Below are 12,804 nucleotides of genomic sequence, written 5' to 3'. Positions count from 1 at the left end.
CAGAGAACAGAGTTTGCTTCCAGTGTAATTTCTGGGGTCTCTGTATAATGCAACGTTTTCCAGCTCAAGGTTGAGTTAAACAGCTCAATTTCCCCTCTACAAACACCTGAAAAAGGACCTGAGTTCGCTCTGGCCATGTTTGTGCTCACAGGGAAAATATCCCAGAGAATGTGATTTGGGATGGGAGAGTTCCTTGGAAACTCATTTAAAGCAAATACCAGATGATGCATAGGCAGAGCCCTGCCTGAACTGCTCCAACACCAAGTTCCATAATAAATCACTTAATAAATACCAGAGCGTTTAACTCACTGAAGTACTTCCATTTATTTTCATTTCAGTTGATTGTGGTGGGTGATGTTTCTCACACAAATACTTCCATATAGAAGCAGACCAGAGCTAACCCAAAGCCCACAGCTGCACACCCCAGGGGAGGACACTGACATTTTAGCGAGCTGGCAATAAATTCCATGAAAAAAAAAAGATGAAATCCAACTTTCCAAGCAAACCCTGTAGCTCACCAACACAGGGAGAAATTGCCAGCAAAGTATAACCAACATAATTAGCTAAAATATTTTATGAATGTCACAAAGTGATCACAGATCCTTCCCAAGCAGAACACAAAGCTGAAGCCACAAGCCCAAATCTTCGTTTTCCTCCTGACTCCCAGAGCAAAACCAAACTGAGCCACATGCCTGGACAGCAGTGGGTTTATTGATGGGAATACAAGGGATCATGAAAAGGAGGGTTACGGGATTGTCACTTTGTTGGGACATAAATCAGACGTATTTATCTACAGGCCTGAGTAGCCTGATGTAGGCTGTGAGAAACTACCTCCAGTGAGCTGGGAAGGCATTGCCAGTCTCACAGCCTTGACTAAAAGAGATCTGCCCGAAAGTTAGACCAAACCCACCAGTTTTGATCACTATCCCTGGGGCAGGAGATCCCCTGGGCAAGACACAGCCCTCAGCCTCACATCTCCTTCGCCAGCTGCTTCATGGTCACGCTCTGTTTAATTTTAGCAGGGTTATTTTGGCAGGCTGTGTTTCCACTGTCAGCACTGCAGCCTCCCCAGACACCCCTCTCCATCCTGTCCATGCCCCCTAGCTGGGACAACCCCAAGCCCATCCCTCTGGAGAGGGCTGCTTGCTCCCAGCTGCTCTGAAATCAGGGACACCTGGTGGAGGGTTAACGGGATCTGGTTTTCCTTGTAGGGTAAAGCACATAGAGCCCGGGAAAAGGCACACTGGTGCCACACTCCTCCCCACCCCACATCACCAGTCCCTCAGCACTGTCCTGATGAGACTGGGGCCCAGGGCTGTCCCTGTACAAGCCACCTGAGACAACACAACCAACTGCTCTTTGCCTCCAGGTGTTAATGCATCAAGAAGCCTCATTTGCAAGCCCTGTGATAAAGCAGCCCCTGATGTGTCAATGCTTTGGCATGGAAAAGGCACAACAAGCAAAGCCTATCACAGAATTAGGATCAGCAAATCGAGCTGGAAGTGCTGGTGGGGGTACAAGCCTGGGAGCAGGAAGGGTGTGAGTGACCTGGGCACCTATTCCCTCACTGTGCTGGTGATGCCCATCACCCTCTGGCTGTGGGGCTTTTCCATGAGGCCACAGCCCCTCGGGAAAGGTGGGAGCACATGGATGAACCCTGATTCCCATGCTAATGGCACACAGCCACCTCTCCACTCTGCCTTAGAGAGAAAAGCAATTTATCTCAGCTGCCCAGGCATGAATTTCCCCATGTATGTCCTCTCCTGACCCTGATGGGTACCCCAGACCCGCAGCGACCCCTTGAGCTGTTCCCACCCCCCTCCAAGCTAACACTGAAACCATCCAGGACCAGGCTGGAGTCTCCCTCAGGAGCTGGAAAGAAACAGCCTCTGCCAGGATGAAATAGGTTGTGGAACCTGAGGAAAGCAAGGGCCAGGGAGGATAGTTCCTATCTCTTGATGCACCCCTGATGCTGCCCCTATAGCTAAGCTCTGCTCAGCAGAACAAACACCCAGCAAAGTTGGACTTTCATCACAGGACAGGTCTTACTTTCCCCATGGGCTGCTCCAAACAGCTTTCACACCCTGCAGCACCATCTCCCCTTGCCAATGCCCTCATTGAGCCCCACAGTGTGCTGAGAAGATGGGGAGAAGATGCACAGAGGGGTCTCAGACCACTCCAGGCTCACCTGGGTAGGCAGGGATCATGGCATTTGGCAGTGATTTCACTCCAGCCAGCTTACCAATGGCAACAATTCAGGAATTAATAGAGCCAGGCTGGCAGGATGCAGGAACATCATCCATTTAGTGTCATATTGCAAGACTTTTAATTACTGGGGGAATATGGAGTCATGTAATGATTACAAGAACAAATACTTAAAGTGTGTGGAAATTAACTGAGCCTTGGCAGTAATTAAGCTTGAAGATTAATCAGTCGTTAGCAAATAACACCCTTTGCAGGCTAACCAGTACATGGGGAAGAGGGATGACCAGGGATGGCAACACTGCAGATCTCAGCCTCTCCCTCTGCCATATCCTTGTGGGATGAGGTGGGCAGGCACAGCCTAACTCTTGGAAAAGGGCTTCTCTGAGCCCCAAAACTGTCAGGTTATGGTTCCAGCTTGGCTCAGCCAGTTCAGACCCCCTGCTCACCTTCCTCCCTTCCCAAGCACCTTCCATCGAGAGATCAACACTTCCACTGCAAACTAATATCTCCCCTGCCCAGTAAACAGCTCTCCAGGAGGCTTCCATAAGTACTCCTAATTTCCTTCCCCTCTGATGATTTACAACTGTTGTATTCAATTAACAGCAGTATTGATTTTTCTGCAGCTGACTGGCAGGCTGCTCACCCTCGTTAGGGAATCCATCGCTTCCCTTCCCAACACGGGCAGGGTGAAGGCAGGGTGCAGGCAGCAGGAAGCACAGGCAGGGCTGGAGAAGGGATCCAGCCAACACCTGGGGTTCACAAGTGCAGCCCATGTCCTTATCCCAGCGTGACATCCCACAAAACCCCAGGGCAGCTCTTCTAAGGAGGATGTTGGACATTTGGGGTTTTCCAAGAGTTTTATCTGAAGCATTTCAAGAGGCTGGCGGGCACCTGTGTGGTATTCAATCAGACAGCCCCCACGGAGCAAAAAAGCTCTTGGAGAGACGTTCAGCCACATGAAGCTGCCTGCCCTGGCAGCTGGCAGGCTTTCCAAGGCAGGTCATTAATTCCACCCTGTATATTTAAATTCCTCCTTGCACTTTCCAGGGGGTAAAGCCACCCCAGCCCCCCACTGGAGTGGTACAGCACTCACAGACTACTCCACAAAGCCCACCAAAGCCTTCACCTCCTTCCTCTCAGCCGGGGCTCTGCAAAACCAAGCCCTTCTGATTTTGCTGGAGATCCAGCACTAAGCAGGAGAGCGCTTTGTAAAAACAAGAATTAATCCACTTTTGGGCAAGTGGAACCACGAAGCCCCCGCTCGCGGCTTTGCTGAGCGGGAAGGACACCAAGGCGGCCCCCGCGCACACCAGAGGCGCTTTGAAGACTAAAATCCCTTTGAAATTAGCACCCTTTAATTGTATTATCTTTTGCTGACAGCTTCAAGTCGGTCACTGGTGATCAAAGAGACAGAGAGAGGGAGGGAGGGAGGGAGAGAAACCCTGGGTGGAATCCCGGGGTCCTAATGAGGAACAGCACCCGGGCACCCCCGCGGGGCTGGTCTGGGCCCAGGAGGCACTGCTGGTGCCCAGGGTGGTTGGAGGTGCCCATTCCTCCTCAGCACAGGGGGTTTCCAGGTTACCCCCAAAGGAACAGGGACCTCAGCATCACCATTCCACAGGGTCTCAGCCCAGGTTTCGCACCAGATGCTATTTGATTCCCCCTGGGATGCTCCACTCAGCTCTGGAGAGCATCCAGCAGGGTCAGCATGGAGCCAGGCTCTGCTCAGAGCAGGGTGGCAGACAGGGTGTATTGGCTCTACACCCTTTCAGCTGCCTCATGTACCCTGCAAAGGGTAGCAGGGACTGGGACAAGCTAAGAAAGGACACTAAGGCTGAGGGAGCACGAGCAGCAGCAGAGATGGAACCGCTCAAACCCAGCAAAGCTGCAACACTTCCAACACACCTCCTCCGAGCACAGACCAACCCAGGGCTGCAGGGAAGGAGGGAAGTGCTTGGGAAAGGCTTCACAAGTGTTTGCAAATGCTGCCAGTGCTTTACAGACTGTCACAGCAAGAACCCACCCACAAGAAACCCCACCTCAGTTGTTGCTTCACCTGGAGATGCTCTGCCCCATGACCCCAGAATCTGATCCTCAGAGGCCACAGGAGAAAAAGGAGAGGTGACAGATCTGTTCAGATGCAGGATCAAGTGAAGGGACTTGAATTCAACTGATTTATAAAAAGCAAAAGGTGATTTATAAAGAGCAAAAGGTGATAAACCGATCTCTGATTTTTTATTCCTGAAAACTAAGACGTGTTAATCTCAACCACTCAGGCCCATCTGAGCACACACACAAAACTCGAGGCTGTTTTGATGTGGGTCCATAAGCTCCCACCCTCTCTAGTCTCCCCAAGTGATGGCCTTGGAGTCACCAGCCACATGGCAGATCTGAAACACCAAATCCCCGTTGCCACCAACTGTTGCCAGTCCACAGAAACGCTTTCAAGTTTATCTTTTGGCTGCTGACGTACAGAAATTACCACCACCTGAAGTTACTGCTTCTTTTAACACAAGATCGGCCAAGAAAAACATTAAATGTGAGCAGGCACCTCGCAGTGGCTGGCTGCAATAGCCCTGGTTGTTCCTGTCCAGGATTACTGGTGATTTTGTACACTTGGGTACCAGCCAGACTCGTAACGACAAAATCCCCAGCGCCTGCCATTACCAAGGTAAATCATGTTTTTTTCAGTGGCTGAAATGACGCTACATAAAAGGCAAGACCAGGCGCTGCACGGCTGCCTGTGCAGCTCTAACTCAGGTGTGCAGGCAGCATGGCAGAGCTCAGCCCCTAATTACAGGCTCACTTACTCTATTTTCCACTACAGGCGCAAAAGAGACTCGTTAGGAAAGCGAGGGAGAGGAAGGGAAATGGTGATGGGGAAAGGGAGGCACAGGAAGCCCCGCGGACTGCGGAGCACAGAGACAGCAGGAGGTGGAGGTGGGAATGCCAGGTGGGAGCCATCGGGATGCACCACAGCTCCTGCACTGGTGGCACGTAACAGGGGGCAGCAGTGACCACGGCATGTCACACCCCTGCCATCCACCTCTCATGTGCCGCCCGTGACTCCACCTGAACAAAACCCACGCTGGCATCTTTTCCACACTGCAGTTTGTCCCCAGTGCTGCCCACCTCAGCTTTTTCATTTCTGCTCCACCGCCCTTCCAGTCACCATCTTTGCAGGTCTCGGCATGACACTCAAATTAGTATCAATAAATGTTTAAAGGCTCCCAAAGCACAGGGAAGTGACTCTTTAGCAAACCAGCATGTCACGACGGGAAGGTCTGATGCACATCTCTCAAGCTACCGGCCGAGATGTGCATCACGGGGAGCCAGAGCACCATTATATGCCCTTTTGCACATTTTAAGCCTAGCTCAACTCCAAAGCTAAACATCTCAGCCCTGGATTTCAAGTAACAATCAGTTCCACAGCTGCCTGAGGAGTATGGGCACAAAGAAAGTGTCCCGAGCTCGCTCCGGATTTAATGACAGAGGGAACACAGCCCATGTACCAGCTGCTGCTCCAGCCCTCAGCGAGTCCCACCTTCAGCTCCACCACAGCATAGCACCCTCCCACACTGCAACACCAGCAGTCAGGACAGATGCTTCTAGAAACCTCAAAAAAATTCACAGTAAATTCAGAAATCCCAAAGGAAAAGGGTTCCAGAAGTGGCAAACAACAAGACTACACAAGATCTGTCCAAGCCCCTTGTCCTGGCGGGCTCCACCCTCCCCACACAACAGCTCAGCACACCGGGGTGTTTTGCTCCACAGGGTCTGCACGGGGCATCAGCCAACTGACCTGTCCAGAGGGAATCGTGCTTCATCCCCTTTGTGGAAGTCAGTGCTGTTCTCCAGCCTGGCCAGGATGTCCATCCTCTTCATCAGCATCTCCAGCATGTCGCTCATCCTCCGCAGCACCCCCCGGGACTCCAGCGTGCCCATCACTGCAGGCACACAAAGAGCAAGTGAGACATGGTGACAACTGAGCTCTGCTGTGTCCCACCCAGAAAATCCCCCTCCCCACAGCTTCAGCCCCAGAGCTGCCCGTGGTCTTGTGCTCTCCAGCCCCACAGGTGGGCTCGGTGGTGTATGAACCACACCAGTGCTCTGCTGTCCCCAGTATCCCCCCCCCCAGCTCTGCCAACAGACCCACAAGTCCATCATCCTGCCCAAGCAGGTGAATCCCTCTCTGTGCCCAAATCCAGCTGGGCTGCTCCAGCTCCTGAGAGCCAGCAGTTATACCAGCCCTGGATCCAGCCTCCTCACCTGCCTCTCCAGGTATGAACTCAATTATCCAGCCTGTCCCAAGGGGTTATGAGAAACTAACTTTATTCCCAAGCATTAACCAAACAGCCCTTAATTTTTCACTTCTATTTTTCACTCTCCAAGACCCACCCAGCCCAGCATCCTGCCTTTGACAGCAGCCTGCAGGGGATGCTTAAGGAAAAACATGGCAAACTGAGCAAATAGGTGGTCGTCCCCCAACACATCCTCGCAGCAGCACCGGATTTTCCTGTTACAGAGAAGAATTTATTTCCTACCCAAATGTGCTGTGGGGTGGGTGGTCCAGCACTGGAAATAGCTCTGTCTCAAATGCTGCATCTCAGCAAACCCCCCCCCCCCAGCAGGGCAGGCCCCCAATTCCCAGCCCTATTTCACACTCTGGGTCCTATGGGTTTGTACTGCACTGACCTGCTGCTGCATTGAAAGCACTGGGGATACACAGGAGCCCCTGGCTCCCAGTTTGATTTTGCCATCTAGTGACAGGCAGCCTGAGCCTGGAGCCAGGGAACAGAAAATAAAGCTCCTGTTTCATCTCAGAGCGGCTCATTTCACGTTGGTAATAACTTAATCAGTGCATAATCCCCTGAACCTCTCCCGTTTAGCTTATCTCCACTTTGCCACTCACATGTGCTTTTCAAGAGGCAGCACATATTTAATTTAGGGAGCAGCAGGAGCCGGGCGGGCAGCGCGGGGAAGGCGAGCGCCTGCCGGACACCCTGGGTGGCTATCGGGTGACTACTGGCACTTGGGAACACCTCCTGCATCCCCAAACAGAGGCACAACCAGCCTTGCAAAGCCAGAGCGTGGCTGTGCCTGGCACATCCCCGGGATGCCCCACCCTGGCACAGCCCCCTGCATCCAGCTCAGGTGGTGGGATGGGCATCCCAGTGGCACTGTGTGCCCTGGCACGGTTTTCTCCTCACCACAGGAGCTGACTCAAGCTGCTGAGCACGCCAAATAGCACAAAGGCTTGAACGCAAGGCCTGGATGGTTTGGGTTTGGGACAAGAGCGGTGTATGGCTGTTTTGGGATGGAGCTGCTGCAGAGCCACAGCCCTGGCTCCATCCCCACTCCCCCAGTAATTCACCCACTGACTCCAGCTCCAGATGCTGTGGTGCTGGAGGCAGGGGTTGGTTTCCAGCTCTGATGGAAGAAGGCTGCACTGGCACTGCAGCTAACTGGGGGCTCCAGCACCCACACACCCCAGTTCTCACCCCGGCAGGCGCCGGGAAAGCGTCGGATCACCGCGGCTGTGCCGCTGTCCGAGCACGGCACGTGAACACAGGGTTAGGAGCCAACCCTTAACCCCTCCAAGAAGCTGCCACCGGGCCAGCCAGACCTCACCTAGGGCTGTCTCCCACGCTTGGCTGAGATTATCAGCAACACATTATTTTTCCTGACGCTATCTAACAAAATGGAAGAAACATTGAGAGCAAAAGCAATTCCTCAAAAAAGAAAAAAAAACAAAAACAAACCAAACAAAAAAAACACCTCAACCATTCATGGAGACGGAAACTGGGCTCTTCCCCAAACATCCCTGCAGTCCTGTGGCTTCTACTTGAACTGGTGGGTGCCCAGACCTCCCTGGGTGGGTCTGGGAATACAGGAGCCACCTTGGTCCATATCCCACCAGGAAGGTCTCCTCGTCCCCTGGGTGAGATACAAGTCACAGCCTGTCCCACTGAAGAGCAGCAGCAGTAATGAACTGGCAATTAAAAGATGCTATGGGGGGGAAAATGTGGAAACTTGGAGACCTCGGAGCTCCATTTTGACAGAAGCCACCCCAAACACAGCTGAGCAAATCAGGCAAAGGCACAGCCAAGGAAAACAGAAAAGCTCCAAGATGGGCTCAGGTCAGAAAATACACATTACTTATTTGCCCACAGACTGAACCTACTCCAGTGACATCCCTCCCACAGCCAGGCTCTGTTCAGCACCCTCTGCCCACCCCAGGACTGACCACCCCCCAAATGGGGATTTCCACTCGGAATTTGCTCCTGCTCTGACATGCCAGCATGGCCAGCAGGCCAGAGCTGAGACCCTGAACTCAGTTTTTGAGTGGGACGGAGATTGCTCATCCTTCTTGGATTCTCCTGTGCCAGTGGGTGAAGCTGGAGGTCAGGAAAGGGACCTGACAAAGCCCCTACAGCTGGCCAGAAAGGTTGAAACCACAACATTGGGTTTCCATGGACAGAGCAGTACCCCTGGCACAAGGATTTGGATCCCAGCTTGTTTGGGGGGGTCAGGCTGTGATGGTTTGCTGGAGGACACAAGGATCATGCCTGGGAAGGCAACGGAGATGACCAAGAGCTGCTCTTGCAGCTCACACTGAGCTGTCGCCCCAATCAGTAGCCAGGCTGCATTTGGTGAATTACAGAGGCTTGTTTAGTGGTGCAGCTCATTTGAATTTTAAAGGGCTGCTCTAAAAGCCTGGGCAGAGCTGGCCCCTGCAGGAAGAGACCTGGGGGGTCCTGAGGGGTTTGGGATGGGTCCCAGGAGCCTCTCCAGCCCCACCAAGGGAGCCCAGTGCTGGCCTGGGCAGGGGGACAGGGAAACTGAGGCACAGAGCTCATGTTTCTAGCAGGCAGCAGTGAACTGATGTTTGTGCCAGGCACCCCAGGGTGCTCAGTGCCAAGTCCCCACTGCCCAGACTAAGCTCCTTAGGGATCACCAGAGGATGGAGATTTCCTTCTGCTCAGGCCACACTCCAGGCAATCCAGGCAAGGATGCCTGCTCCGAGTCCTCACCACAGAAGCACAGCTAAGAACACACTTCTGTTCCCAAATCACTAATGAGGAACGAGGATATTCCCACTGGGGAAGAAAACCATTTCCCCTCGGATCCCAGAGAAGCCAGCAGCAAGTGGAGCCACAAGCTCCAGCCCCACAGCTGAGCCCCCGCCACCAGCCTGGCCCCCCCAGCGCTCCCACTGCCTTCCCTGAGATTTCCCTGAGATCTCCCCTCATGTCACTGCCACCCTCCAGTTTCCCAGCTGGTTTCGAGCGATTCCAGGATGCTTCTCAACAGCAAAGCTCTGAGCTTTGCTGTCAACACTGAGACGAGATATTCCTTCTCCAATAAATAAAAAAAAACACGAATACTAAGTAAAAATAGTAATTAAAAAAAAAAAAAATTCCCAGCCTTCCCTGCGTTATCTTTCAGGGCACCCTGCCAGAACAGCAGAGCTGTGACAGGGCACAGCTCCCCCAGCCCTCCCCCGGCACTCAGAGATGAAGTCGAACCTTTTCCTCATCAACACCTCTCCCTTTCTGTTCCTGGTTTTTGTTGTTGTTGTTGTTGTTCCAGCAGCTTAAGGAGGCTAACAACGACCTGACATTTTTGGCAATGATTATTACATCTCTTGGAAAGTGTGTCTCATTAAAAGCTAAAGAAAGGAGGAAAAGTGCTGAAGCGACCCTTTTAAAAATGCAAGAGCCAGGATTAATTTGTTAACCTGAAGCAGAGAGCCAGACATCTGCCAAAGGGCTGCTCAGCTGCCTGAGCCATCGATGGGGATTCAGAGGATGGAAGCAAGCCCAGCCAGGACCCCCAGCTTCTCCCTGAAGCCAGTGATGAAGATGCCCAAAAGAGAGTTACAAACAGCACTGCAGGCAGCCAGGACAAACCCAAACCTGACTCAACAGCATGAAACCCCAGAAAAATAGTCCTGCAAACCACTTCCTTCAACCAAGCTGCTAATTACTAAGGAAAAAATATTCTGATTTCCCTTGATAATCAGCAGTGATGGGAAAGAAAATACAAGTAAACCCGATCGACAGATTAATTGGAGTTTGCTAAAGTGTGACAGGGTTTTGACAGTTTTCTGAGTGGCAGCCACGCTTTCAAGGCAATCACTGAACTGACAGAGGTTTTCATAGCAGCACTAGGAAATAATGATTGCAATCAATCATATCTTACCGGATTTCATGAGACATGCTGGTAAACACAGCAGAGGGAGGAGAATTATTTATGGTGCTTCAGAAGAGCATACAGCTAAGTAATTGGATGAAATCAGGGGAAAAAAGGGAAGCATCCCCTAAGGGTGATGTCTCCTGGAAAAACGAATACTATCTTTGTGAAACCAGCAGAATAGTCAACAGCCAATATGCTCAAATTTGGATGGGTTGAAACCCAAGGGAATTCACTAATGATGCACTTCTCTTTAAAATACCTTCTTGGAGTGAACACAGCCGTGGGCAAGCGTTACCCCCCTGCCACTGGAACCTCCAGGAACGGGAGCCAGGGTGAGTGTGCGGGGGAGTTTTGCTGCATGTGCCGACCTGAATGCGAGGGTGAAGTTCAGTGCCAGATGCCTCAAGGATTCAATGACCCTTGTGGGTCCCTTCCAACTTACAGAATCACACAGTGATTCTGTGACTGCAGGAACAGGGAGCAGCTGAGAAAGCACCATTTCATGGAGCATCTCTGGCACAGGGACTCCCCGCTGGACAGCCCAGTGCAGGGCTGGGACCAGTGGGGATGATGTGAAGCGACGCTGGCAAAGTCCAGGTTGTGCTACAGAGGAAGGAACAAATGGGAAGGAGTTTCCTGTCTGAGACAGTGTGATTTGGGATCCTGAGCAACCTCCCCACACCATCCCCCCACTGCTCACACTGGGAAGCTATCTCCACAAGCAGGGATGGAGAGTGTAGGATGTCACCCTGTCACACCTGTGTGGGGCTCTTGGATGCTTGGGCTGAGGTTTTCAAAAGGAGTTAAAACCCCTCAGGAGAACAAAAATGGCACTTTGGGGGCATGTTCCCTTTAGCCACTTGGACTGATTCACACCTCCTCACCCTGCAGAGCTGCTGGACCTTGTTGGCAGCTCCCTGTCCCTGGGTCACTCAGCCCCATCCTGCTCCAGGGAGGCTCACAATGCTCAGCATTCACACTGAGAAGATGGGAAAGAACAACATTTCCACCCAAATCCAAGCCATTTCAAGGACAGAAAAAGCCTCCCTTAACCATCACCAATGTACTGCAGGGAGATCAAGGCACAGCCTTGACCCACATCTTCACAGACACATGTGAACAGCACCCAAAGCATCTCCCTGACATTTAAAATGCAATTCCACGCTGTATCCCCACTGTCCATATCATGGCTGGTTTGCTGCTGGTTCCCTCCCTTCTCAGACAATCAGGCATATCCCTGCCTGGCCATCTCCAAATGCTCTGGTCCAAGAAGGGAATTTGCTCAGAGGTGGTCAGATGTTACTCACATCCATTGAAAATAGCGGCTGAAATAATTTCCATCTAAAGCATCGTTTGCTTGGCTCTGGTTTCCTCCTTTAAAGAACAACTCCAGGTTACTTAAACCCCTCAAAAGGACAATGTTATCTTGCAGGATTTATTGGAGAAGAAACTGGAGGATCCCCCAACGTGGTGCAGCCAGGCCCAGACCTCACTGCCCAGCTCCTCAGGTGGTGGCACCCAGGGCTGTTCCCAGCCCATCCTCCCATGAGGGCACCCACCCCAGCACATTCCCAGGGAGCAAAGCCCCAGCCTTTCAATTCTCTGCCCCTCTCACGTTCCCCTATTTACTTTCACTATTGATTTCAATTCAAGCAGATTAAAAGACCAAACAGCCAACTAGCCAAGGGCTAACCCTGACACATAATCCATTACAATCACAGCCCAGAGACCCAGCACTAACTGGAAGCACAAAAGCCCAAGGCCAGGCTCAGGCTGGCAGTGATGGCCACTTTCCATTTCCATCCCTTAGGGGAAGCTGCTCCAGGGATGGGCAAGGTCCCACTGCGTGGTTGTACCCCTCAGGGGGCTCCCAGCCAGTTACTGCCACCAGCAAATCCACCCACATCTGCCATAAAACTGCTATGGATGCTGCCCAGGAGGACGATACCCCACAAGGTCTCGTGGAGGAGGTTGGTTAGAGGAAACCACAGAGAGGTCCTGAACACACCTCAGCCTCCATCCAAGGTCCTACCAGCCTTCTTCAAGCCTGCACAGAGTGTGGAGAGGGGTGCCAGCCCAGTGTTCCTGTACCAACCCTGCTGGGTCTGGGGTCTTGTTCCTCCATCGGGGCAGCCCTTCAGTTGTGGGACCCCAAGCTGAGCCTGCAAAAGGGGTTCCTGATGCTTCTCTACCCCAACTAGCTCCCATTGTTCCCACATCTGAAAGGAAACACCCGCAGGAGAAGCCTGCAGCTCTATCTCCACCCAAACACTTTCTCTCCCTATTTCCATACAAATAAGAAAAGGCACAAAGCTGAGCAATACAAACAGACACTTACACTCCCACCCAGGAGTGTTTCATTGCTGCAAAGGAGAGCACAGGGCTGTTTCCCCCAGCTTT

General features: G+C 52.2%; 1 protein-coding gene across 2 annotated transcripts in view; it reads right to left on the bottom strand.

Moving 5' to 3' along the window:
• MGAT5B (alpha-1,6-mannosylglycoprotein 6-beta-N-acetylglucosaminyltransferase B) overlaps positions 1 to 12,804 on the bottom strand; it is a 62,321-nt gene that overhangs the window by 34,743 nt on the left and 14,774 nt on the right. For both annotated transcript variants that reach the window (XM_051797488.1, XM_051797489.1), the window contains exon 3: positions 6,008 to 6,152. In XM_051797488.1, coding sequence (XP_051653448.1) covers positions 6,008 to 6,152 — 145 coding nt within the window. The remainder of the gene's footprint in view (positions 1 to 6,007; positions 6,153 to 12,804) is intronic.

Source organism: Manacus candei, unplaced genomic scaffold, assembly GCF_025592945.1.
Source record: "Manacus candei isolate 608988 ecotype Guabito, Panama unplaced genomic scaffold, ASM2559294v1 h1tg000047l, whole genome shotgun sequence".
Lineage (NCBI taxonomy): Eukaryota > Metazoa > Chordata > Aves > Passeriformes > Pipridae > Manacus > Manacus candei.
Note: the sequence above shows the minus strand (reverse complement) of the source record. Positions and strands in the feature narration are given on the sequence as shown.